Source organism: Danio aesculapii, chromosome 1 (assembly GCF_903798145.1).
Source record: "Danio aesculapii chromosome 1, fDanAes4.1, whole genome shotgun sequence".
Lineage (NCBI taxonomy): Eukaryota > Metazoa > Chordata > Actinopteri > Cypriniformes > Danionidae > Danio > Danio aesculapii.
In genome coordinates this window covers 34,375,920-34,402,981 of record NC_079435.1, presented here as the reverse complement: position 1 = coordinate 34,402,981, position 27,062 = coordinate 34,375,920, and the positions used below count along the sequence as shown (strand labels likewise).

The 27,062-nt window shown below is 39.1% G+C and overlaps 1 protein-coding gene across 2 annotated transcripts in view; it reads right to left on the bottom strand.

Moving 5' to 3' along the window:
* The window catches only part of cntln (centlein, centrosomal protein), a 171,940-nt gene extending 146,133 nt beyond the window's left edge, over nt 1-25,807 (bottom strand). For both annotated transcript variants that reach the window (XM_056459097.1, XM_056459104.1), the window contains exons 1-8: nt 25,611-25,807; nt 25,235-25,319; nt 20,977-21,065; nt 17,870-17,954; nt 7,570-7,704; nt 6,779-6,928; nt 2,193-2,326; nt 14-176 (exon numbers count right to left, since the gene is read on the bottom strand). In XM_056459097.1, coding sequence (XP_056315072.1) covers nt 14-176; nt 2,193-2,326; nt 6,779-6,928; nt 7,570-7,704; nt 17,870-17,954; nt 20,977-21,065; nt 25,235-25,312 — 834 coding nt within the window. In that variant the 5' untranslated portion in view covers nt 25,313-25,319; nt 25,611-25,807. The remainder of the gene's footprint in view (nt 1-13; nt 177-2,192; nt 2,327-6,778; nt 6,929-7,569; nt 7,705-17,869; nt 17,955-20,976; nt 21,066-25,234; nt 25,320-25,610) is intronic.
* Nucleotides 25,808-27,062: the final 1,255 nt, after the last annotated feature.

The window sequence follows — 27,062 nt, the reverse complement described above, 5'->3', positions numbered from 1 at the left end:
TGCGTGCCTGTACCTTCTGGTAGGAGACGGTGTCCGCTGTGTGGGCCTCCTCCTGGCTGCGCAGGACTCTTTGCGTGTCCAGGTTAAGGCCCTCCAGCTGCTGAATAAGATGGGCCTGTTCTCCTGCATGTTCTACGCTCTGCTTGTACAGACACTGCAGGTCCAGGAGTTCACGCCTAGAAACATGCGCACATGACTTTTTGGGTTTTACTGTTCATACACATTGGTTTGTGCTAACTTTACATTCTATGCATATGCCTTAGAGAGAGAAAAAATGTATAGTACTAATAAGATGTTTTACTAAGGGGACCAAAATTTCATCCCATATTAAAAATTGTCATACTTTTCTTGTGGGGGCGCTTGGTCCTCACAATCTTCACACACCACACATACAGTACAAACAGGGATAATGAATTTTAAACTGCATAAGTAGATTCTATCCTCTAGCCATACCCAAGGTTATTCCAATTACCTAAAACTAAAACCAGTAGTGTTGCTTAAAAAAGTGAACAGAAATAAAACAAACAATAAAGCTATATACTTCCATTCTTGTGAAAATATTTGTAATGTTTTTAATAATTTTTACTCTGTTGATTTTTCTCTTCAACTAATTGTGCACTTTTTTATGTAAAGCACTTTGAATTATAATGTGCAATATAATAAAATAAGAAAAATTTGCCTTGGCTTGTCTGTACTATAATAACTAATATGCAGCATGTCTATCTAGAAAAATAAGAAAAACACACAACTAAATTAATTCCAACTGTAATATTGTGTCAGTGACCCTAAAAAAAACACTACCCCTAACCATTACAGATTTCACATATTTAATGATAACATAATGGAATTTTGTCCCCATAGACATACTATTATTCATATGTGGACATTCAGGCTTTACAAGTCTACACTCTCAGAAAAAAGGTACACGGTGGTACAAATAATGTTCCTTAAGGAACAGTTTTGTACCTTTGTAAAAGTTGTACCTTAAATGGTACAGAAAAGACCTCTTATGATACTGTTCTGTACCTTTTATGGCACAATTGAAAAGAAGGTACACAATTGTTTTAATATAAAAAGGTACAAAAGTGTTGAACAACTCCTTCTTTATTACAATATCTATAAAAATAAATATTACTGGAAAGGTAAAGTGATTTTATGAATAATTTCCATATTAAAACATGAATCATCATTTAAAAGTATGTTTAAAGAAACTCATAAACATTTAATATTAAGTTCTTTACTACAAAACAACTGGTAAAACAAAACTATAGGTATTGTAAACTAAACCTTTAAGGCATTTTTAATAAACATTTGCTAAGAATTGTCTGATAAATACATTTTCATTATTGATATCCGCAACTTTTGGTGTTTGCTTTCCACTACACACGTGAGCTGGCAAAAGTCCTGCATATACAAAGTGTTCATGCAGACATTTTGCTATTGTAAAAACTAATCAAACATTGTGCATTTCTCGTCATTTCTCATAATTCTAATAATTCTATTTTTAAAATTAAGTAAATTAAATTAACTTTTAGGTGATTACAAATGTATTATGTGAAAACTGGAGAAAAAAAAGAATGTGTTTCTGTAACATTTTTGTGAAAAAGTGTTGTGAAATATTTAGCAAAAAATTGATCTTTTGATGTATGAAGTATTTTTATTGTAAATGAAAAAGGGGCATTTACACAAAAATAAACGTTTTTAAAAAACATTGTGTAAAAATGTATTTGATGTTTTATATTTACTGAAAATAAATTGACGCATTTTGGATATAGCAAAATGGCTTTTAATAGTTCTTGAAGGAACACATTTGACATTGTTAAGGTACAAAGTGTCTTGTCACTGTAGTGATACCTTCATAGATCAGATTTGTACCTTTGATGAAGGTACAATATTTTATCTGCAGGTTTTTAAAACCAAAGGTACATTTTGGTTTCCCATGGTACAAATCATGTCCTTAAATGTATAAACTGCAATGGTACAAATTTGTTTCTTTGTCTTCAGGTACAATTCTGTTTCATAAAAAGGTACTGTCCTAGTGACAAGGGTTTGTACCTTTTTTGGTACAACATTGTACCATTTTTTTCTGAGAGTGTAGGGAACAATTGGATATGCACATGAACCAAGAATCACAATAAACTCATGATCAGTGTTAATCAAAACTCAGCCAGATCTCTGCAGCCACTGCTTACTTGATTTGACAGAGCTGTTGTTCGTTGTCAGCTCTTTCTCGTTCTACTGAGGAAAGCTGAAGGGACAAAGCAGTTGAGCGGCTCTGAGCCTCTAGCAAATCCTGTCTGCTTCTGAATACTTCCTCTTCCAAATTCTGAAACAGACATTGAATATTTATTGGCAGCACGGTCAATAACATGACATTTGTTTTACAGTCTATTCATTTATTTAAAAATCCATTAGAAACACAGTTCATACAAACACATTAAAGATGCTTATCTGATGACTTTTTTAAATTTCTGAATTGAAATTCATTATGAAAAAAATTATATTTATAGTTATATATTTCGTCACCTTGGAATTATAAGGTTCTATCTGCGTTCAGAATGATTTTGAGATATTGAGCTTTAAAGTTTTTGAATTTCATATAGCAAATAGTATGTGTAATTAGTTTTTTAAATAAAAAGTCTTAAAATGTAAACAACTTATAAAAAACATCACATAATGTAAATAAGTTGTCATTTAATAAGAATATGTCAATAACTCAATTTTGACAGAAATGTCAGATAGAACCTTATAATTCTAAGGTGATGATTTATTATGAAAGTCCATAAAGCTGCTCCATCCATGTTTCTTTCATACTTTTTCACTTCTTATTAACACATTTAAGTCCTCAATCTGCCATATCAAAATTATATGATGTGAAGGACAAAGATGTATTGAGGTGGCATAGCAGGGAAAACAAAGAACATGAAATTACATCACAGAAAGTACCCCTGTAGATATTCTGTTCATATTAAAGTCAACATTTTGTGGCAATGCTGTGTTTGTGTGGGTGGTAAACTATAGGGTGCAAGAAACTCTTCAAAGAATTGATGAATATAAAATTTAATATCTAAAAAAAGTTTTTAAAGCATATCTAAAAAAAGTCCCGCCCTTTACATCTATAGTGACATTTTAGGTCACCTGCTTCATCTTTTATGAATGATGAAAATCTAGAAACCAGAGGCTATTAGTGTTTAAGCTTTTCTTAAGTGTTTAATATATACCTGTTCTCAGTCAAAACAGTGGGTCTCATTCATGACGATTCACATTTGTACACACATCCAAACGTTTCACAAAAATGTAAGCTAATACACTAGATTAAGGGTTCTTAAGCTCATTCTAATGTCAGTGATTTTGAAGTATTCAAAATGAGCAGCCATGTGCACACGACTGCATAAAAGCCGCCCACAACCATCTCCATAAAAGAACTTTTTTGCTGCTCTCTACAGACATGCTCTCATCAGTTCCTGCAAGAGTGTCGTTCTCAAACAACATATGACCAAATATTATAGTAATATAACCTACTATTGTAATAAAGTATTTGTAAACATAACACATACAAAATGAATCATGGTAAGTTAAAGGGGTGGTCCAGAGTGTATTTTTAAGGCTTAGTTGTGTTTCTAAGATTCAAAGCAGTGTGTGCTCATACTCCATTTGTAAAAAAAAAAAAAAAAAAAAAAAAAAAAAAAAAAAAAAAAAAAATCATGTTATTTTTTAATATATCTTACTTTATATATACTGCTACTCAGCTAACATGAAAATGACTTACATATTTCCTAATTCCTCTGAAAGGCACGCCCTCAAGAGGTTCTGATTGGTCATCTAACATAATGTGCTGTGATTCCTTAATTGACTCCATGTCACGCCGCTACAAGCCAGTCAAAACAGTCAGTCAGAGCAGCTGTTAGTAGCATTAGCTGCCTAAATCAGACAGAAAATGAAGAGCACACAGCTAAACCTAATGCCTGCTCTCTAAAATAAAATCTGACAAGTGTCTTTCACATATATTCGGATAAGGCATGTGTAAGTAATATGAAATGTTCTCATATCTTTTGCGAGTTTGTTATATGAGATGTGGAATGCACGGAAAGCGGCCGCATAGAGAGACACTGCACATGCTGCTGAAGATTGTGGGTGTTTACAGCGGTTTGACCAATAAATATGAATTTGTGGTTAAATTGTTAACGGTGCCAAACAGCATCCTTGTTTGCGTCCTCACTACAACATTCCGTTAATGCTAGAAACTGTGCATGTAATAGATCAATCTTAACAAATAAAAATACTTACAGTGGCTCACAATCCCCAGCTTCATTGGTTGGAGGAGTTTTTAGCTGAATCCAGCACTGAACTGGGAGAGATTCTGGAAGCTCTCCTTTGTCAAATGCTAGCTATATAATTTTTATAATTATCTGGAACATAATTAAAATTAAATTGTAAGCACTTCTCTCTTTGTGTCGTGTCATTTGGAAACCCAAATACAAAAACAGAACAAGCTCTGTGGAAATAACAGCATTTGTACAACATTTTAGCTTTCTCTGCTATAACATTACAGCGTCTCTGGCCATGCCCCTTCACTGCGCAGGGTGTATGTGTGAGGTGAATGAGAGGTGAACTAGCCCGAATGTATTTTTTTGTAGTACCTAAACTTAATACGCTGTAGGCTTTGCTAAGCTAACTCTGCAAAAGCCAATGTTTCCCTTTGCTTTGACCTTTAGCGTATTGCATTCAGAGATACTGTTTGTGTTCACACATCTACATTAAACGTGATCTAAAGTTTAAAATATGATATCGTAGAGGCCCACCCCTTTAAAATATAATTTCTTTACATTGATTATAATACGTTTCAGACTTTATTTTTTCAGAAATTTAAGTAGAATCAAATTTTAATTATTATTATTTGTTGATGATTTGTTTTTACACAGATTTCATGCATGCATTTGTATGAATGTTTAGAGAATGAGACCATGTGTTCTTAACCTCGCTACTTCTGATTGTTTAATCAGTGCAAATTGCCCCATTCAATTTGTCTCTCTCTTCTCACATTCGCCTCTCTAATTATAAGTAAATATTTACTATTTATTTATTTGATCAATTTTACACTGATTTACTTACTATGAATTTGTCATAACACAATAACCTGTCACTGTCGCATCACAGCAGGAAGGTCGCTGGTTCGAGTCCCAGCTGGTTCAGTTGGCATTTCTGTGTGGAGTTTGCATGTTCTCCCCGTGTTGGCGTAAGTTTCCTCCGGGTGCTCCGGTTTCCCCCACAGTCCAAAGACATGCGTACAGGTGAATTGGGTGAGCTAAATTGGTTGTAATGTATGTGTGTGAATGTGAAAGTGTATGGGTGTTTCCCAGTACTGGGTTACAGCTGGAAAGGGAGCTGTTGTGTAAAATACAACTGGTTAAGTTGGCAGTTCATTCCGCTGTGGCAACCCCTGATGAATAAAGGGACTAAGAAGAAGGAAAATGAATGAATAACCTGTGCTAGGGTTGGCTAGCATGTTAGCTAAGCATCAAAACACAAAAAATATTTTAGATTAGATCTTTTACATCATTTATGTGGTTTTAAACCTCTATTAGATTTTTCTTCCGTTGAATACAAAATATATTTCAATGGAAAGAAAAAGACTATGGAAGTCAATGGGTCCAATCAACCAGCATTTTTCCAAATATCTTCTTTTGTGTTCAATAGAAGAAAGAAACTCAAATAGGTTCTGAACATGAGAAGGGTGAGTAAATGATGACAGGATTTACATTTTTGACTGAATGTTTACACAATATATAGTTTTATGCCTTTTTACATTTCCTGAATCATGTATTAAGTAAATCGGAGTTCTTTTATGTAAACAGTCGACATTTTCCATTGTGAATTTTGCATGTTTGTTGTTACTATAAGATATGTACAACAAAATAAGAGATAAATGAATGGTTTGACCTTTCTAATGTTGTTTTGTTTTTCAAGATTATATTTAAGTACACATATTGCACGCCAACTTTGATTTTTTGTTTTCTTTATTTTTCACGGACCCATCTTACAGGGGGCACAAACTAATAAGAAACAAAAGAAAGACAACAGAAGCGAAATAAAACACAAGCAACTAAAGCAGGAAGCCTATCAGCAGCATATCACAGGAGCTGATAGAGATAATGAGAAGCAAACAGATGCCGAGCATCAAACGCTCAGGCCATGGAGAGCACGGCCAGCCCTCATTAAAAACTAGCCAGCGCTGACAGGGGCACTGAGAGAGACAGAGAACGCAGGAGGAAAGGGGACAGAGTCCGAGCACCACTACAGTCTAATTTAATTGGACTAGTTAGAGTTTAAGGTCCGCACAGACCTGCCTCTGCCCTTCCCCACGGAGAGTAATGAACACAAATCTGTATGTAAAGCAGGTAATCACACAGGTGCTTGAGTGACACTCAACCCAAGAGGACACAAGCCCTATTAAACATACACAAATGCCGAACGAGGCTCTATGGAACATGCTAACAACAGCTCCGTCTGTAGTAGGTCATTATAGCCGGAGTCGCTAAGCACCGCGACAGCAGGCAGGGCTGATTCGGGGCCACATGTAAAACACCTCTGGTCACGATGCACAGGGTACACTGCCGCTGTTGCATGGGGAAAGGAAAAATTGGGCCCACCATGTTAACCCAGCAAGTCATTATTTCGCCCCCCCTCTGAACATATCTATCAATATTTAACATTTGTGCATTGTGAGACAAGTTCATTTACATGAACCCGCTTAGAAAGAAGAAGCGGGGGACCTTACCTTGACTCTGGAACTGCTGACGGCCTCTTGGTCCCGCAATCTCTCCAGCTCTGCCTGAGAGGCCGAGTGCTGAGCATCTAATTGTTGCCTGGCTTCCTGTAGGGCACGCCTGCCCTCCTCCTCACACTCCTGCGCTTGCCTCCTCGCTTCCTGCCGGGAAAAAGAGAGAGCGAGAGATGGTCGCGGCGCTGGGATGAAAGGGCAGCGGAGCGGGCAGGGCCGGAGAGAGAAGTCTGGAGCTCACCTGCGTTGGCAGGGCGAGCTGAAGCCCACGCAGGTAGCCCAGTGCTGGGGCCATCTTTAGCTCTAATGACAGCTCTAATGAGAATAGCTCCACTACAGGCCCATTAGTCCTGCCAGCCTGCCTTTGATGCTGATCTCTCGCTCCTTTCTCTCTTTCTTTCTTTTTTTTTTTGCCCGCACTATCCTTCCCTCTCTTTGCTAAGAGAGACCCAGCAAAGACACATCCTCCCCAGATCTTCACTTTATCAATTAATCATGCCAGTCCCATCAGAAGGTAATTAAGGAGAAGCCACATCACATACACATACACTTTCCTTCTGCTCGGCCATCATTAAGTATTTATTGAGAAAGTTAGCTGCTTTTCCAAGCTCCGCTGTCACTAGCACAAACCCCCGCCCCCGCCACCCCCTGCCCCCGACCCGGGATTTTGAGGGCCTTAGGCGATTGCCTCCAGGGGCTTGTCAGTTTTTTTTTTTCCCCTCTCTTTCCGTTGTCACAGGCGCAGAGGCAGCGCTTTAAAAGTGGTGCCAGTGGAAATTTGTCCAAACCTTAAGTTGTCGACTCTTATTCCCCAGTCTGTGCTGCAGAGCTGCCAGTTCTTTCTTCATTAGAGTGCACTCCTCTTCACTGCCACGCAACTGCTGGACTCGCTTGTTTATCTCCTGCTCTTCTGCCGTCACTTTCTGTTTAAAGAGCCACACAAGTGATAGTGAGAGACAGCCGTTAGTCAAAAGCAATCTGGGTATGAGTGCTTAAAGGACTGCGCGTTAGATTTCATTAATAGTTTCTGTAATGGGGTCAGCTGTTGGTGTGATACAGAGATGGGAAAGCATGTCACAGGAGTTTGGTCTCATAGTGCTAAACGCTTGCAAGTTGGACACAGGTTACGTGTCCAAAGAATTAGCAGCTCTGTGCTGTGACGTGTCAGCGGGGCATGATGAAGCTAAAAGTATGCTTCAGATGTTCACTTGCCACTACGTCTCACATACAGTGCACATATCTTGGTCTATTTCACACAAGCAGATTGCCTGAGCAGACTTTTTGTCCTGGACTGTAAATAGCTGAATAATAAATAATAATAATAATAATAATAATAATAATAATAATAATAATAATAATAATAATAATAATAATATTTCGAATTTACACTGCTCGATTTATATGGATACTTCTTCGTGATGGTTTTTATTTTTGGAAAATTACTTTTTATAGATGGACAGAAATCTCTCCTGCTTCTCAACATATTTCTATATTTTTGTTAAAGACAAACTAAAATGGCTGGATTACACGATTGCTCACTTCCAAGCAAACTACCATTTTAAGAACTCTTCTAAGCTCAGTGCAAAGATTCAATTTTGCTCACAGTTATGTCTCTACCATCTCTGATATTGCGATAATGCACTCCTATCACTAACACACTAACTGGTTGTGTCGACTCAACGTTGATATCTCAAAAAATAACCCTGAGCTGTGGGAGGCAATTAATTGCCATGTTGGGGGAAATCACTTGAATCTTTCTAGATAGAGAACTTATGTTCAGTCTGTGCACCATGCAAATGCAGGTTTTAATAGAGATTTATAGCACAAGTGAAGCTCAATTCAAAGTGTTGATAATGAGGTAGGCAAGCACTGTTTTAACCCCAGTACTTCTCAATTGGTAGGAAAAGAGGTTTAAAGAAGTTAAGAGGTCTAGGACAGAGAGATTAGCATTAGAAATTCCCAGTGCAGTTCAAAAATGAAAGCTAATTATGTTACAAAAATGGAAGAAGAGGGGTAATGGAAGGGGGAGGGGTGGGAGGAAAGCTGGTCAAAGTTACTGTGGAAATGCAGAGATGAGATGAGGATTCAGCAGACCATCACACGGCCAAGGAAGGAAAAAGCAATTAATCACATTTGGGCTCATTTGGCGCAAATTTGGGATGAGACAAATGCCAGTGGTTTTGAGTGGTACCCAGAAATCTGACTATTAATGAGTTTCTCAAACAGGGCACAATGGCCGTATTCCATTAACAGGCCACTGAAACTCAAACCTGGCAGAAGAAAAGACTCATTACAAACTGGAACTTATTTTTCTAATATCTTAATGTTATTGCATACTAAAACATCAGGAACTGCTGACCTGAGATATTAATGCATGGAATGGTTTTTCCTGACAGTCAAAATACAGTAATCTATTTAAAATGGTTAATTCTATACTGGCACAAGATTATGCAACTATACAGACAATGCATCAATTACAATTTAGGTAATTAGGATTTATGTGATACCAGTGTTTTCAATTGCTTCAGAAGAAGTCTTGTAATAATTGAAATAGTATTGTTAAAGTTGCCAGAGAATGGAAATCTTGATATACCTAAGCATAGCAGAGTAATAAGGGTTCAGTAAATGGAAATGGTGTACTGTGAGCTTCAAATACCATTGCTTCCTTGTTTTCAGGTAAATTCCGTAAGTGTAAAATACTGGTGAAAAACAAGCCAACAAAACACTGACTGTTTTGTCGCACATGGGATAATTAATATGTATATCCAACACAATCTCAAGGCAATTTGTAACTTTTTGATTTAGTGGCATATTCGTTTGAAGTCAAACGATCTAATTCGTACAATTTAGAACGATTTGCTCATCTCCCAATGACGGTTCGGTTAAGGGGTGGTGTTAGGTGCCACGCCTCCTTTTAAAAATCGTACTATTTCGTACGACTGAACTCGTAATTTAATATAAATAATATAATAATAAACTTTTTATATAGCGTCTTTAAAAGTAGCATCTCAAGGCATTGTACAGACATATGAAATGTGCAGCAGTAGGAGATACATACTGTCATGATTACCAGCGATCCCTAACCACCAGAGGTCGCTGGTAAGCACTCACCCTCACAATAACCTATGGACTACAAATCCGCCATTCATGGACTACATTTTCATACATGCACTCTGTTCACAAACACACATGCTTCCTCATTTTCACTGATTACACTTGCACCAGCTGAGGATTGTCAGAGACTGATTACACACACTATTTAAACCACACACACTCTTACTTCCATTGCCGAGTCTTGTTTACTGTATAGTGACTTTACAACGCGTTTACTTAGTCTTGTTTCTCCGTGTATTTACCCTAGCCTTGTTTATTAAGTTATCCTTGTCTGCCGCCTGCCTTCCGACCTCTCGCCTGTGTTTTGACAATGATTCTGGACTGCCTTTACACATCTGTTTGCACCTGTGTTGACCATTGCCTCCCTGACATCGAATAAACCTGCACGTGGATCCTAAACCTCAGTTGTCTCTGTCACTCCCCGTGTTACAGAAGACTCGGCCACTCACAATGGGTCCAGCAGATCAGGTCAGTCAACTCAACCAAGGAGCTAACACCCTCAAAGACTATATTAATACATTTTTGGACATTGTTAATAATTCAGACCTACCAGAACTTTTCCTCATCCATTTTTTTCTATCTTGGATTAAATGAACCATTAAAAACTCCACTGAAAGAATTTGGTCCTCGAGGGTCTCTTCAAGAAGCTCTGGAAACAACCCTAAGGCTCAGCGGATCCCCCTTCACTGTAGGAGAGGTGGAGGAAAATCCTAAATGTTTTTTGGGGAGGGGCAGTGTACAGCATGAACAGATGTCAACAGGGCTTGCTGTACACTCCACGGAGACATTAATGCTGGCATCACCATCTCTGCAGTCTACGGTACATCCTCCAGCTCACAAGATGGCCGCTTCCAGTCCTCCAGCTCACAAAATGGCCGCTTCTAGTCCTCCAGCTCACAAAATGGCCGCTTCTAGTCCTCCAGCTCACAAGATGGCCGCTTCCAGTCCTCTAGCTCACAAGATGGCCGCTTCTAGTCCTCCAGCTCACAAGATGGCCGCTTCTAGTCCTCCAGCTCACAAGATGGCCGCTTCCAGTTCTCCGGCTCACAAGATGGTTTCCTGTTCCGAGTCTGTTCCTGCCTTTGTTCCTGAAAGACCATCGCCAGAGCCACTACTGCCAGAGCCACTACCTGAGCCACTGCCACCAGAGCTGCCAGACCCTCCAGAGCTGCCAGACCCTCCAGAGCTGCCAGACCCTCCAGAGCTGCCAGACCCTCCAGAGCTGCCAGACCCTCCAGAGCTGCCAGACCCTCCAGAGCTGCCAGATCCTCCAGAGCTGCCAGATCCTCAGTCACCACCACAGCTGCCAGAGCCGCTGCCAGAGCCACTGCCTGAGCCACAGCCACCACTGCTGCCAGAGCTGCTGCCGCCGCCTGAGCTTCCTGAATGGCCGCTGCTGCCTGAGCTTCCTGAATGGCCGCCGCCGCCTGAGCTTCCTGAATGGCCGCCGCCGCCGCCGCTTGAGCTTCCTGAATGGCCGCCGCCGCTTGAGCTTCCTGAATGGCCGCCGCCGCCGCCTGAGCTTCCTGAATGGCCGCCGCCGCCTGAGCTCCCTGAATGGCCGCCGCCGCCGCCGCCGCCTGAGCTCCCTGAATGGCCGCCGCCGCCGCCTGCGCTTCCTGAATGGCCGCCGCCTGCGCTTCCTGAATGGCCGCCGCCTGCGCTTCCTGAATGGCCGCCGCCTGAGCTCCCTGAATGGCCGCTGACGCCTGAGTTTCCTGAATGGCTACCACCGCCGCCTGAGCTTTCTGAATGGCTACCACCGCCGCCTGAGCTTTCTGAATGGCTACCACCGCCGCCTGAGCTTTCTGAATGGCTACCACCGCCGCCTGAGCTTTCTGAATGGCCGCCGCCTGCGCTTCCTGAATGGCCGCCGCCTGCGCTTCCTGAATGGCCGCCGCCTGCGCTTCCTGAATGGCCGCCGCCTGCGCTTCCTGAATGGCAGCCGCCTGCGCTTCCTGAATGGCCGCCGCCTGAGCTTCCTGAATGGCCACCAGGTTCTAATGACCCGCCGATGTCTGCAGAAAGTAAGGATCTAGGCTCTCTACAACTCCATGATCCAGGGGCCACCGCAGCTCCACTCTCCAGGCCCTCCGCAGCCCCACTCTCCAGGCCCTCCGCAGCCCCACGCCCCAGGCCCTCCGCAGCTCCACGCCCCAGGCCCTCCGCAGCTCCACGCCCCAGGCCCTCCGCAGCTCCACGCCCCAGGCCCTCCGCAGCTCCACGCCCCAGGCCCTCCGCAGCTCCACGCCCCAGGCCCTCCGCAGCTCCACGCCCCAGGCCCTCCGCAGCTCCACGCCCCAGGCCCTCCGCAGCTCCACGCCCCAGGCCCTCCGCAGCTCCATGCTCCAGGCCCTCCAGAGATCCACTCTCCAGATCTTCCGCAGCTCCACTCCCCAGGCCCTCCGCAGCTCCACGCCCCAGGCCCTCCGCAGCTCCACGCCCCAGGCCCTCCGCAGCTCCACGCCCCAGGCCCTCCGCAGCTCCACGCCCCAGGCCCTCCGCAGCTCCACGCCCCAGGCCCTCCGCAGCTCCACGCCCCAGGCCCTCCGCAGCTCCATGCTCCAGGCCCTCCAGAGATCCACTCCCCAGATCTTCCGCAGCTCCACTCCCCAGGCCCTCCGCAGCTCCACGCCCCAGGCCCTCCGCAGCTCCACGCCCCAGGCCCTCCGCAGCTCCACGCCCCAGGCCCTCCGCAGCTCCACGCCCCAGGTACACCTCCGCTGCATGGTCCTGGCCCTCCATCCCTCCCCCTGTTCCGCCTCCGCTCCACCTCCCGCCTGAACTGTGTTAGGAGCGTCTGGAATCCACTCCTAGAGGGGGGGCTCTGTCATGATTACCAGCGATCCCTAACCACCAGAGGTCGCTGGTACGCACTCACCCTCACAATAACCTATGGACTACAAATCCGCCATTCATGGACTACATTTTCATACACGCACTCTGTTCACAAGCACACATGCTTCCTCATTTTCACTGATTACACTTGCACCAGCTGAGGATTGTCAGAGACTGATTACACACACTATTTAAACCACACACACTCTTACTTCCATTGCCGAGTCTTGTTTACTGTATAGTGACTTTACAACGCGTTTACTTAGTCTTGTTTCTCCGTGTATTTACCCTAGCCTTGTTTATTAAGTTATCCTTGTCTGCCGCCTGCCTTCCGACCTCTCGCCTGTGTTTTGACAACGATTCTGGACTGCCTTTACACATCTGTTTGCACCTGTGTTGACCATTGCCTCCCTGACATCGAATAAACCTGCACGTGGATCCTAAACCTCAGTTGTCTCTGTCACTCCCCGTGTTACACATACAAGGATGAAAGCAAATCAAGTAATAATAAAAAATAATTTAAAACACATATAATAATAATACTATATCTAAAAATAAATCTAAAATTCAAATAAAACCTACTCTAAAAAAGTAAGTTTTAAGAGATGATTTCAAAATACTCAGGGATTCTGCAATTGCGAATATCACAGAGTAAAGAGTTCCACAATTTAGGTACCAATGAAGAGAATGCCTGGCCTCGAATAGATTTTAGATGCGTTGACTGAGCAGATAAAGACAAGCATCAGACGAGCGTAAAACACTTTTAGAGTGTAGGGGATTAAAAGCTCAGATAAATATTGTGGTGCTAGACCATTCAAGGCCTTGTACAGTACGCATACATGAGGATTTTGAAAACCTGCTTCAGAGTGCTCCTGACCTCAGACTAGGGCAACGGTTCATCTTCCAGCAGGACAATGACCCAAAACACACTGCCAAAATATCAATGGAGTGGCTTCACAACAACTCGGTTGATGTCCTTGAGTGGCCCAGTCAGAGCCCAGACCTAAATCCTATCGAACATCTCTGAAGAGATCTGAAAATGGCTGTACACTGTCGCTTCCCATCCAACCTGATAGAGCTTGAGAGGTTCTACAAAGAGGAATGGGCAAAAATTTCCAAAGACAGGTGTGCCAAGCTTGTGCCATCATATTCAAAAAGACTTGAGGCTGTAATTGCTGCCAAAGGTGCATCAACAAAGTATTGAGGAAAGGCTGGGAATACTTATGTACATGTGATTTTTCAGTTTTTTTATTTTTAATAAATTTGCAACAATTTCAAGTTTTTTTTTCACATTGTCATTATGGGGTATTGTGTGTAGATTTTTGAGGAAATAAATGAATTTAATCTATTTTGTAATAAGGCTGTAACATTAAAAAATGTTTCCGGATGGACTGTATTTTACAAATCAACTAAAGTTTCAAATATGATATCATAGTGGACCACCCCTTGAAGTGAAAATAAAAAATATAAAACTTTTATGTTGATATTAATTCCTATCTGTGTTTTTGTTAAAGCTTCAAAATACATATTTTTGTCTATTTTGTTGAGTATAATTTAAATTCAGCATATAGCATATATTTCATCCACATCACATCAAATTAGGTTATTCTGGAGGCTTAAAATTGGCTCACGCACTCCTAGCAAAAACAAACCCCTCTAACACATACTGCACTGATTTAATAAGCTAAATTGATTTCTAATGTTTACAAAGTAGGTACATGGGTTGAACAATGAAACTGAAATGCCTGTTTTCAGACCACACTAATTCATTAGTATGGTGTAGGGCCTCCTTTTGTGGCCAATACAGCATCAATTCATCTTGGGAATGACATGTACAAGTCCTGCACAGTGGCTAGAGGAATTTTGGAGGAATTCACACTGTAACTCTCCACATTGTAACTCTCCTGAATGTGGGAAAGACAGTGAAGGTGGACTTAACAGCAAACAATACATGATTCACATAGTCCCAAGCCCAAGATTTTTGCTGCTGGCACTGATGTTTGGCACTGGCACGAGTGACCAAAGATTTGGCCATAGCACCCCAGCCATATTGACCCTGTGACAAACTGTTTTGGTGGAAACAAGAGAGTTCAGGTGCACATTTAATTCTGCACTGAGTTGAGGTTTTATGTTTTTTGGATACAGACAGCTTCCTTCTTTCTTCTTAGTGCTATGCTGACATTACTCTGAATACATCTTGGGGCGGTATTGGGGCCCTATCATACACCCGGCCCAATAAGGCACAAGATGTGTTTGCCCCGACGTGTTGCTATTTTCAGACCAACGCAACAGTAATTTTCCTGTTTTCTGCCACGTTGCTTAAATAGCAAATCCATTTGCGCCACTTTGTGGACTCATGGGTGCTTCGATCTAGAAAAGTGGTGTGTTAAGGGGCATTGTTGGCACGTTGCTATTTTGAGGACCTAAAATAGACTGAGCAATATACCAGCTGAAAGAAGGTCTAAAGTCCAGCGCATGAGCGCGTTAGTTGTGCGCCTCGCTTGAACATAGCTTAAAACACAGAGGATGTAGAGCAATACAGAAACATCTTTACATATGAAAAAAAATTAATAGATTAAAATATTACAAGAATTATTACGCTCTACATAAATATAAAAACTACTCTCGGGGCGCTTTTTTCAGTTTATTCATGACAACTTGTTTTTTATAATGTTATTATTATTAGCAGTATTATTTATTTTATGCATATTTATATTTGTTTTATTAAAAACAAGCTTAGATTTGTTCACCTGTTAGGTTTTGGACCATATAGGGCATAGCATGTGTTTTTGGATATAACTCAGTTTTTGACCACACTTCGTTAGAACTGAACTTAGAAATAGTTTTGAAACAAATCTTTGCGCTTAACTAACGAAACTAATTATGTAGGCTAATGGACGTCTTTGCATAGGCAACAGCACATTTCCACGAGAGAGAAAGCGGAAGTGAAAGTAAAGGCCGATTGGAGGAGGTTCATTCTTTATCCTCTTGCTGCAGATGCTGTTTGACTGTTTTCCAGTGAAAAGTGTCATGTGTCATGGTACGATGCAACTGACTCATGAAGGGAATGGGAGATGAGACTCTGATTGGTTTATTCTCAAAACACACCCATAACTCATTAAGAGAATAAGCTCAAACCTGTTAGACTATGGGTCACGGCGCAGAGCGTATTTTTCCATGCTTAAAATAGCAAAAGTGAATTCGGACATGCCCTTAATGCTTTTGCATCCTGCACTTTAGATTTTGCACCTAGATCGTTAAAATAGAGCCCTTGGTCACAGATGCTCGACCAAGATGTGCACCGACCATTCGTCCCCTTTTAAACTCTGATATGTCACCTATAATGTTTTGTGCTTTGAAACATTTTAAGCCATACTGTGCTTTTACTCTGCTGATTAAACCTTTACACTCTGCTCTAACTGGTGGAGTGTGCAATCAGTAAAGATTGACAGGCTAGTTTAATTTAGCCAAATTGGTCAGTGTTTCAGTTTCATTGTCCTACCCCTGTATGTGGCTTAGGTATGTTCAAAACATCTCCAGAAATGTTTTTTATTTTTATATGGTCATTTAGTACACCATAAAACCCTCCTAAAATCAGAAGGTCCATATTGACCATATTTAGAAGGTTGTGAAAATGAATGAGCTCTGCTCTCCTCTCAGTGCTCTCTCTCACTCACTCACTCACTCACTCACTCACTCACTCACTCACTCACTCACTCAAACACGTGCAAAATAAAAATATTTTAACAAAGGGAGTAGATGCCTTGTTAAATATTTTAACTTACATAGTGGAGAGGTATAGCTTTTTTTAGCTTGTAGTAAGTGAGCTATCTAACATTAACCACCAGAGTAACCTAATTTAGGTTTTGATAGCGCTGGATTTTACCAGGGTTTTACACTTGCAGAATGTACATGTGAAAGAAAAATCAATGGTGTTTGAGGTTCATGGTATAGCTATTAACTCTTATTATTCAATTATGCCTAGGTATACTCAGATTTTCTTTATATATTTAACAAGGCATGTAATCAATTAAAAGCAAAAATTTGACAAATGAAGTATGATTATTTTGTACACACATTTCAGAGTACATCATGTGTGTGTTTGTGTGAGAGAAAGAGAGGCACTGAAACTAGCTGAGGAGCATTACAGAAGAGCTCTATAATGTTCACAACCATTCCAAATATGGTAAAACTGAGCATTTCATTCTAGGTGTAATTCCCTAGGTTATAAATGAGCATAATAAACCTCTTGTGAAGAATTTTTTAACTTAGCCAAGCCACATACAGTACCCACTAGGTAGATATCAGAAAACAAACAAATTCTTTGGTTTATTTGTCCAGATAGTTATATTTTACATTTAAAATAAATGATGAATGTTTTTCAATCTCTACATTCATCTATGTTTTACAAGCTTCTTTCAATCGGGCTGTGCTATTCAGCAATACAGATGAAGAAAACTTTAGCAATAGGCTTTGATTTTGAATATAACATCATCAACGACATGCAGAACCCTCTGACATTTATGACAAACCAAATCCTGTGAAAATTGATTGGAAGGGACTGTTGCAGCCTGCTGCATAGCACATCTGTCAGTTCACTTCCTTGCAATTACAAGCAGATCTTGACCTTTCCAATATGGCAGACACGTAGACATATCACTTTAATTAGCAATAGTTGCTAATGTGCCATCTAGGTATTCCTACCTATGGTGCTGCCAAACGAAACGCAATTCCTGCTGCAATAAAAAAACAACACATCGGCCTAGGATTAATAATGCTGTCACGATGGCGGAACCGTGGCATTTAGCAGGTTCGAGTTTGGTTTGATATTGGTTGTCAAGCCATGGCTAATCTTATTTACAAAAACGAGGAGTATGCGTGGACACGTTTGACGGACTCACTGCTGGTGAAGAGACAGAACAGCTAATGAAGCCGACTGACAGATGTTTCATTAAGGGGCATGATTAAAGGTGAATTAACAACACGGCTTCATCATTAGCTGTCATCCAAGCAGATCTATCAAGCAGTCAGAGACGCTCATTAAAAAAAAGGAGAGACGAAGGTTTCTCAGACCGCATGTGCATGTTGCACACCTGTGGCTGTGGTGTAGTTTAAGTTGTAAAGCTCTCACAATACCTGCTCCAGCTCTTGGATCCTGTAGTCTTTTGCTTGAAGGATCTCCAGAACTTTTCTGTCCTTGTTCTCAGCCTTCTGCTTCTCTCTAGTACAGCACAGATTGAACAAAAGAGGAAAATTAGAAGCGCAGGCTGCCACAGTAACAGAATACAGAAGAGGGCAAACCGATCCACTGGCCTCAGCGAACACTGCAGCCATTCGCATTTGAAAATCTATTTGGGGTGATGCAATGTTGATGCTCTGTTAGGAGATAAAACACTGTAGGATAGACTGGATGCTGTGGGAGAAGAAACAGGCAAAATTGCCTTTCAACCACTCAGCGCGTTCTCTAAGCTTATACCACAGAGGGTCAACAGGGAATGATGGGATATAACTCCAGTCTCCAGGTATCAGTAATTATCAGGATATCAAAACAGGAACACTACTCACTAGGGAACACAAACACTCCTTTCCTTTCAGCATCTAACCCTCTTTAGTGGGTGTTTGGGGGGAAAAGACAAAAGAATCACAATTGGGGCAAGTTTGTTTGAACAGCCGCCACTCACCTGGGATCCTCCTTTCCCTGGTTCACTTTTTCAATCTCTTCCACCCTTTCTCATTCCATCTCTCCCTGAGGACATCTGACATGATACGGCTCTCCTCAGAGTACACCGTTGCCTTGAAGCTTGGTGATGTTAACCATATCCCAAGCCAAAACGTTCGCTCGCTACCAGACCGTCCACAATTCCCAGAAGCCTGTGTGCTGTACGGAGCCAGCGCAATTATCATGTCGATCTCCCGGGTGGCGCTATGCTGATATATGCACACGGCCTCAGGTGCGAGTTGCCAGCTCTTTGAGGAGCAGCTCGGTTTGTTGGCTGCGCCTGAGGAAGGAGTTTGTGAGCGATATGGGAGCATGTAGCCTATCTGCCGCTCTTTTATTTATCATTGCTTCAAGTGTCAAGGAACACACTTTCTGAGATCCAGATTTCGGTCACAAAAGTTCTCCTTATCTCTGACCTTGCATCAGGCAGTGGAAAGAATCAGTTTATTTTTACCCAAATAAATTCATTACTAAATTCAGCATCAATCCACTCAATTTAAAACTGTAATATTTAATCTCTGCTCTATTTAAGCATGACATTCTTTGTGAAAACACTTTAATTTTGTTAACAAGGTTTGTACATTTTAATGACTCTTGCAATTGCTATTTGGTAACAGATAGGGCAACTGAATTAAACTGAAATTAATCTTTTTTTTTTAACCTGCCACTGCACTAAAAATGAAATCACAGTCAATGTTGTTCCTTTGAGTAATTTGTTTGAGCAATAGACGTCATTGACAAACAAGTGTAAATATTCCAAAGAAAGAAAACATGGAAAATAATTGAACAACCGAGGATTTACCATGGAAAAAGAATGCACTTTTGGCAAATATCTTCAAGTCTATTGTTGATTAAATAAATAAATAAACCTAGTGACAGCTAAAACTAAATAAATATATACTATAATATAACAAATTTAGCTCAGAGTAACTTTTTCTATCGATGCAAAAAAAGGAGTGAATGTAGAAAAAGTTGACGTTAAGTTGGAGCATTCTGGCTTAGCAACTTGTTTCAACAACTTTCAACAACTTAAAACAATATCCAGGTAGTGAGAGTCCAAGAATGATTCAGAATAATTATGGATTATTTGAGCATGATTATGATGACCAAAATATATAATTAATGATTAAGCGTTATGTTCATTTATTCAATCATTTTCCTTCAGCTTAGTCCCTGATTTAGTAGAGATCGTCACAGCGGAATGAACTGGCAACTCATCCGGCATATGTTTTACAAAGCGGATGTCCTATCAGCTGCAACCCAGTACTGGGTAACACCCATACACTCTCACATTAACACACATACACAACTCCCAATTTAGTTTATTCAATTCACCTAGAGGGCATTTCTTTGGGTTATTAAAATTTGTTATTAATACATAAACAATGTTTTAGCGTTGTTCATTCATTTTTTCTTCAGCTTAGTCCCTGATTTATCAGAGGTCGTCACAGCGAGATGAATCGCCAACTACTCTGCCATATGTTTTATGCAGCAGATGCCCTTCCAGCTGCAAACACCCATACAATCTCATACACTACAACCACTTCGTCCAATTCACCTATACTGAAAACCAGAGGACACTCAAAAGCAAACTCCACAGATATGCCACCTGGCCCAGCCAGGACTCAAACCAGCAACCTTCTTACAGTGCCGTCCCTCTAGCTTACCATTTGTTTTCTTTTTGGTTTCATTTTAATTTCACCACACTTACAACTTGCTTTAGCGAACTAAAGTAACTCTTTGTAACATTTTCAGTTTGCTAAAGAAACTAAGTAACATTTTGTAAACAACTAGAGAGTATTATCAGTGTTTGTATTAATTTATTATGCAAGCAGACTCAACATGAAGTTTTAAAAAAGACTTCATAGAACTTATATTGTGTTTGATCAAAGAACAGACCTTTAACTTTAATTAAGTTGATCCAATTTTTTCCATAAGTTCCGCAAGCTCAAAAAAAGCCCTGAAGCTGGTTGCCTCAAGTATTTGAGTTTTTTTTTTTTACACTTTTTTTTAACAGCTTGCCAGTTGTCTCAATTTCCTCCCGAGTGTCGAATTTTGCTTTATCTGCTTAACATCATCAAGACTTCTAAAAGAAGGAATGACAATGGCAATCATTCGGCATTGCGAATTTGATCTCTTTTTTTTCTCCTTTCAACACATTCCCATGCCACTCTTTGAGGGTCATAAGTCATGTTAAATCTAGTGTATATCCCTCAAAGAGGAGTTTTTTCAGCGTTTAGATGAGAAGAGAGGGAGGAAGTCTGTGCGGAGGATAAGAGGGTTTAGATCATCATCTGCTCTCGGGTTCTCTCATAACTGTGTTCAACGGCGCAGCCACCCAACACACACCCCTGCAGAACCGCTGCAATGTCTGCTCACAAATCAGGGATTTCGTGTGGCAGAAACAGCATTTATTTCAAGTCAAGAAATGAAACAGCATAATAATTCAATAGTAGAAAAGAACTGGGAAAATCCTTGAAAAGGATTTGCTATTGTGTCCATGTGACTTTATAATGTGACTCACCTTTCCACAGCAAGACTCACGGCCTGGGTGAGATCAGGATTGGCCACCTGAAGCCGCTTCCAAAGTGACCACACAAACTCCTTGTCTGCCTATTAGAAGCAAATATAACAGCAAAGCATTGACTTAATCAGCTATTTCTGTGTTTTTATTTATGTGTTTCCCACATACAGTTGAAGTCAGAATTATTATCCCCCTGAATAATTAGCCCCCCTGTTTATTATTTTCCCAAATTTCTGTTTAACAGAGAGAAGATTTTTTTCAACACATTTCTAATCATAAAAGTTTTAATAACTCATTTCTAATAAGTGATTTACCTTTGCCATGATGACAGTAAATAATAGTTGACTAGATATTTTTCAAGACACTTCTATACAGCTTAAAGTGACATTTAAAGGTTAATTAAGTTAATTAGGCAGGTTAGGGTAATTAGGCAAATTTTTGTATAAAGATGGTTTGTTCTGTAGACTACCGAAAAAAAAATATATATAGGTATATATATATACCTTAAAGGGACTAATAATTTTGACCTTAAAATAGTTTTTATTCTAGCTGAAATAAAACAAATAAGACTTTCTCCAGAAGAAAAAAATATTATCAGACATACTGTGAAAATTTCCTTGCTCTGTTAAACTTAATTTGAGAAATATTAAAATATATATATATTCAAAGGGGGGCTAATAATTCTGACTTCAACTGTATATGCGCAGAACATGGTCAAAGATATGTATTATTATTATTATTACTGACTAATCAACTAATTTATGAAAAATACATGATACTATATTGTGCATGTTTATAATTTTCTGTATCAAAATTTTGTCTCCAATATTTATATAATTGATTTCGGAGACACAGAATATAAACTGTACAGATTCAATTATAAAGACTGTGTAAGTATAATAATAAGGTTCTTGAAAAGACCAATAGATTGACATACTTTTTTCCCTTTTGTATGTTTCTATAAAGGTTTTAAATATTGCATTTTATTAAACAATCTTAATTTAAATCAACTGATAATAGTTATTAAATATGGCGGCTAAAATATGTGGACTTCTGGGTTAACCATACTTGATGTGATATTATGACACCTGATAATAAAACAAATCTGCACATGTTTTAATATACATAATTTTAAAGTTGTATAATTCCTGTGTGGAACCGACATTCTGTAAATAGAAAATAAATAGATACAGATTATTACAGAGTGAACTGAAACTCAAGATCAGAATGCATAAAACATTTTGGTTTTAACAAATAAGGAAGAAAGAAAGAAAGAAAGAAAGAAAGAAAGAAAGAAAGAAAGAAAGAAAGAAAGAAAGAAAGAAAGAAAGAAAGAAAGAAAGAAAGAAAGAAAGAAGCATGAATCTGAACTCACTAGTCGTATAAAGAAGAAAGTGGCAACAGAGGCACATGCTTACAATTCAGAGTGTCTTCGGGAGAAAAAAAATGGCTTTCAAAGATTTTTAAGCTACATTACATTTAATGAGAAACATCTAAAAACTACATTTTCTGACATTAATAAAAAAAACTGAATTATACCAGATCAACTTAATATAAAATTATCTGTTAAATTATGTCCACATCATTATAAGATTAAAGTCATAAATCCCTGTAGAATCTGCTGGTGTCCAATTAGTACATGAATTTTAAACCCTATTCAAAAGTGTCTAATTAATTATTTACTAAATGGTGCAGGCAGACCTTGATAGACCATAGGCTAAACATACAAAACAGCATGTGCGAGAGAGAGAGACTGCGCAAATGAATAGAAATAGAGATCTCACTGTTCCCAGTCTTCATTGTGTATAATGACAAATTAAGAAAAGTCCTCCATCAAATAGGTGGTCTGTTCACAAGAACTTAAGCTCACTACATCAGAAGATTGAGCAACTCCTACACATTACAGGGATTTTCTCATGGAATGGAAGGTGTTTGATATGTTGAAAGGCAGTCGTATTGATGAATTATTTATCTCATACAGCAGACCATGAATGCCCACTGGATGAGTGCACTCCCTGAATGTTGCTATTTATACAAATATTAATAAAGTAAAACTGCCTCCCTGATAATTCTCAGGTCCACTAGAAACATTTTGCCGTTAATGGCAGTCGATGGATGGGCACTGCACGCCTTCTATAGAAATGAGACATGATTCTTTATACATATACACTTGTCATTAGAAGTGGAATGGAGAAAAATCAATTGTGAACCGCAGGCAAGTAGAAAAATGCTAGATGGAGCCAGTCGACATCCACTGATGATGTAAACCTATTGTAGGTCAGCGCAAGTCTTATACTGTTGTAAAGTAAGCAAAGGCTACCTACTGACAATTTGAAGGCTCTTCTCAATTAGCAACAAGTGTGTTATTGATGTCCTGGAGTATGCTATATGCTAAAAAAAAATCTGTTAATTGTTACAAGTCTGACACTGTTGACAATGCAGGTATTTGTTTTTAGGCACCACCTGGTGGGGATTTAACAGTATGCAGGATGCATAAGTCACATCAGTTTGGTGTTTAATTCTGTGACAGCATATCAGATGGGCCTTGGATTCTCTTTGAATGGTCTTGATGCGGTTAATTGCTGAAGCTTGCTGAAATAAGCAGTAAAAAAGATTAGGCTTTACTTTATATACATGTTAAGAGCAAATAAATGTTTTAAACAAATTTCATTGCAAAAGGATGACAAAGTTCAATAACACACTTAAAGTCTACTTAGAAGATGTTAGTTAATGGATTGAAAATGGATTTACAGTTACTATTTTAATATAAGAGTAAAAATACAGTTGTTAACTTTATTTAATGAAATGATTTTGACTTATATTTTGACCAGGATTTAAATGGGTTATTAGGCATTAACTAGGAAATTAACATCAGTTTAGATTGATAAAAGCTTTTGTAGTTATTTTGAATTAAATTAACTGCTGTTAACTATTGGAGCTCTACTGTATAGTTTTAACCTGCAATAGCCTATAAATAGTCACTTTATCATTTTCAATCAATATTTTAGCATATAGCAGGCCAGATTTGCATGTAAAATAGATTATGTTTGAAATATTAAGCCAAACAATTAAGAACATCACTGCAAATACAATCTCAATTTTCTTATAAAGCACTCTAAAAGTTTAAGTTATAAATAATTATTGGTAGGGCATCACCGTGGCAATGGGTAGCACGATCACCTCACAGCAAGGTCGCTGGTTCGAGCCCGGGCTGGGTCAGTTGGTATTTCTGTGTGGAGTTTGCATGTTCTCCCCGTGACAACATGGATTTCCTCCGGGTGCTCCGGTTTCCCCCACAAGTCCAAAGACATGTGGTATAGGTGAATTGAGTAAGCTAAATTAGCCGTAGTGTACGTGTGTGAATGAGTGTGTATGGGTGTTTCCCAGCGATGGGTTGCAGATGGTAGGGCATCCACTGTGTAAACATATGCTGGATATGTTGGCGGTTCATTCCGCTGTGGCGACCCCAGATTAATAAAGGGACTAAGCCGAAAAGAAAACGAATGAATAATTATTGGTATGGTATATTGAAAAGAATATAAAAATATAAACATTTTGCTTGTCTTTGATTACAATATATTGGCTTTCTGAATATCAGCACCTGTCTAACTACTGCACAAAAAGAAGACAACAATAAGAAATTCTATATATCATTATGCACACTGTTAAGTATCCATACTTTATTTAAGCATGATTATTTTGATAAATCTTTCTTTCCCTTTTTTACAACTTACTGATTTCATAAGTCTGCAGAGAGATGATCAAAGCCTGAGCCATAATGACCAATGGCAAAATGTTCTAAATATTAGGATTTATTGTAAATGAAAATCATATTTAGTTCACAACAGGCATACAGCAGCCGTAAAATTGCAAGTTGTTTGAGCCCATTGTATTAAATACTTGCATGAAGACAAGTCCACATTTGTTACAATTTACAATGAGGCATATTAATGCATCTTCACCACAGCCATAGCAAATAGATATAAAAACTAATATGTTGGCCAACTTCACCTTACAGTAGCTACATGACAGGTTGGTATACTGTATGTTTCTCAACACACATTTATGCATATGTTGTTTTTTCTCAATTTCATTTTCATATACTAGTTTATATGGTATATTTCGTTACTTTGACAAGTAAGCACACTTGTAGGAGAAAAAAAAAGTTAAGAAGCGTCATCACTAAAACTTGAAAAGGAGATAAAAGAGATGAACTAGACAAATGAACAAGAACTGATAAACGAATGGTGTAAAATACCTGGCACTGAGCAAGTTCTTCAGACAAACTCATCAGCTTTTCCTTAAGTAAAACACGCTCATTGTCTTCGGAATCCATTGAGATCCTGACAGAAGACATATTTGTTATATACCTGTCATGACTCAATTTGTAAATGAAGACAGACAGACAGACAGCATTCATACCCTGACACAAGCACACGTAACGTTAACGTTAAGTCTTAAATGATAACACAGTAAATAAATCAAACATTAAAACCCTTAAGATAACTCTCCATCGATATTGTATCAAAGCTCAATAAACACACACTCAATACTGCAATCCGGCATAAAAGTCACTAAAACGTATTACAACATAAGGCTGACTACATCAAGCATTAAAAGTCGTTCTGTCTGACCTGCAGCAGTGCGTCCTTGGATACGGTTGAAGTTTATCTAAAGTACTTATCTGCAATGTAAATAAAGCTCCGTTCTTATCGCATCTGACAGGGTGTTTTCATCAGAGGTTTAAAAGAAAAATAAAGATTAGACAGACCTCGTAAAAGCGAAAACACAATCAAATGCCTTGTCTTTTTCAAATGATCGCGCCAGTTCCGTGTTTTGGTACAGAGCTGTTTACCACACTTCACGACACCCTGAAGCGCTTTACGGTTCGCCGGTCTTAGAGATCTCTATGGCCATGTGTCGTTGTTGATATTTTTCGTGCTATCAGTACAACACACAGAACATATTACGAATTAACCGAACTGTTGTAATATATGTCAATAAGAGTGATATATTGCTAAACCTTCTATAGAAAGCATATTTTTTTTAAATTCCAACGACTGTAAAAGCTACAGAAATTGTTACTATATTAATGTAATTAATGCGAAATTCCTCCGTTTTCTTTCTTTCTTTCTTTCTTTCTTTCTTTCTTTCTTTCTTTCTTTCTTTCTTTCTTTCTTTCTTTCGTGGTTGTGGTAAAAAATAACCTGTAACTCAGTAATCAATCAATCAATTTTTATTTAAAGTATATAGCACTTTACTACAACCAAGGTTGACCAAAGTGCTTTACACAAGCAAAAACAAATTATACAACGCAACAAAAAAGCAGACAATGCAAAACAATACAAAAATATCAACATTAAAACAATGTCATTATGTATTAAAGCCCAGTTTAAAGTGGGTCTTAAGCTTGGCTTTAAAAAGTGGCAGGTCAGGGATTGTACGAAACTCGGTAGGAGGGTATTCCAGAATTTAGGACCTGCCACTGCAAAAGAGAGATCACCCCACTGCTTCTTGACCGAGGGCCTTCAAGCAGAAGTTGGTCAGCAATATAATATGCATAGCAAAATAGTAATATGCATAGCAAAATAAATGTAGGCTGTGCGTATGTGTTTAGCTATTAATGCAGGATAGTAACTCCAGACTCTTTAACTGGTAACACTTTACAATACGGGTGTTTTAATTAATGTTATTTAAAGGATTAGTTAACATGAATTAACATTAAGTAAGCAGGTATAACGCCTACTTAGTCTTTTTAAATGTTACCAAAACATATTAATGTGTCAATGCATTAATTTACATAAACTAATGGTGAACAACGATTATTTAGCAATACATATCTTGGTCATATTCTAATGCACCACTTTACATTTATTATATTTAATTTATAATTAGGTCATGTTTACTCACAAATGTACTAATACAAATTTGTTCATAGATTTGATAGCATGACCTAACAATGAACAACACATTTATTCAGCAATACTAAAGCCGATCTAACTAAATTACTGTTACTAACATGATTTACCATTAACAAAGCAATAGTTCATAGAATTATAAACGTTATTGTAGTGTACACTACTTCA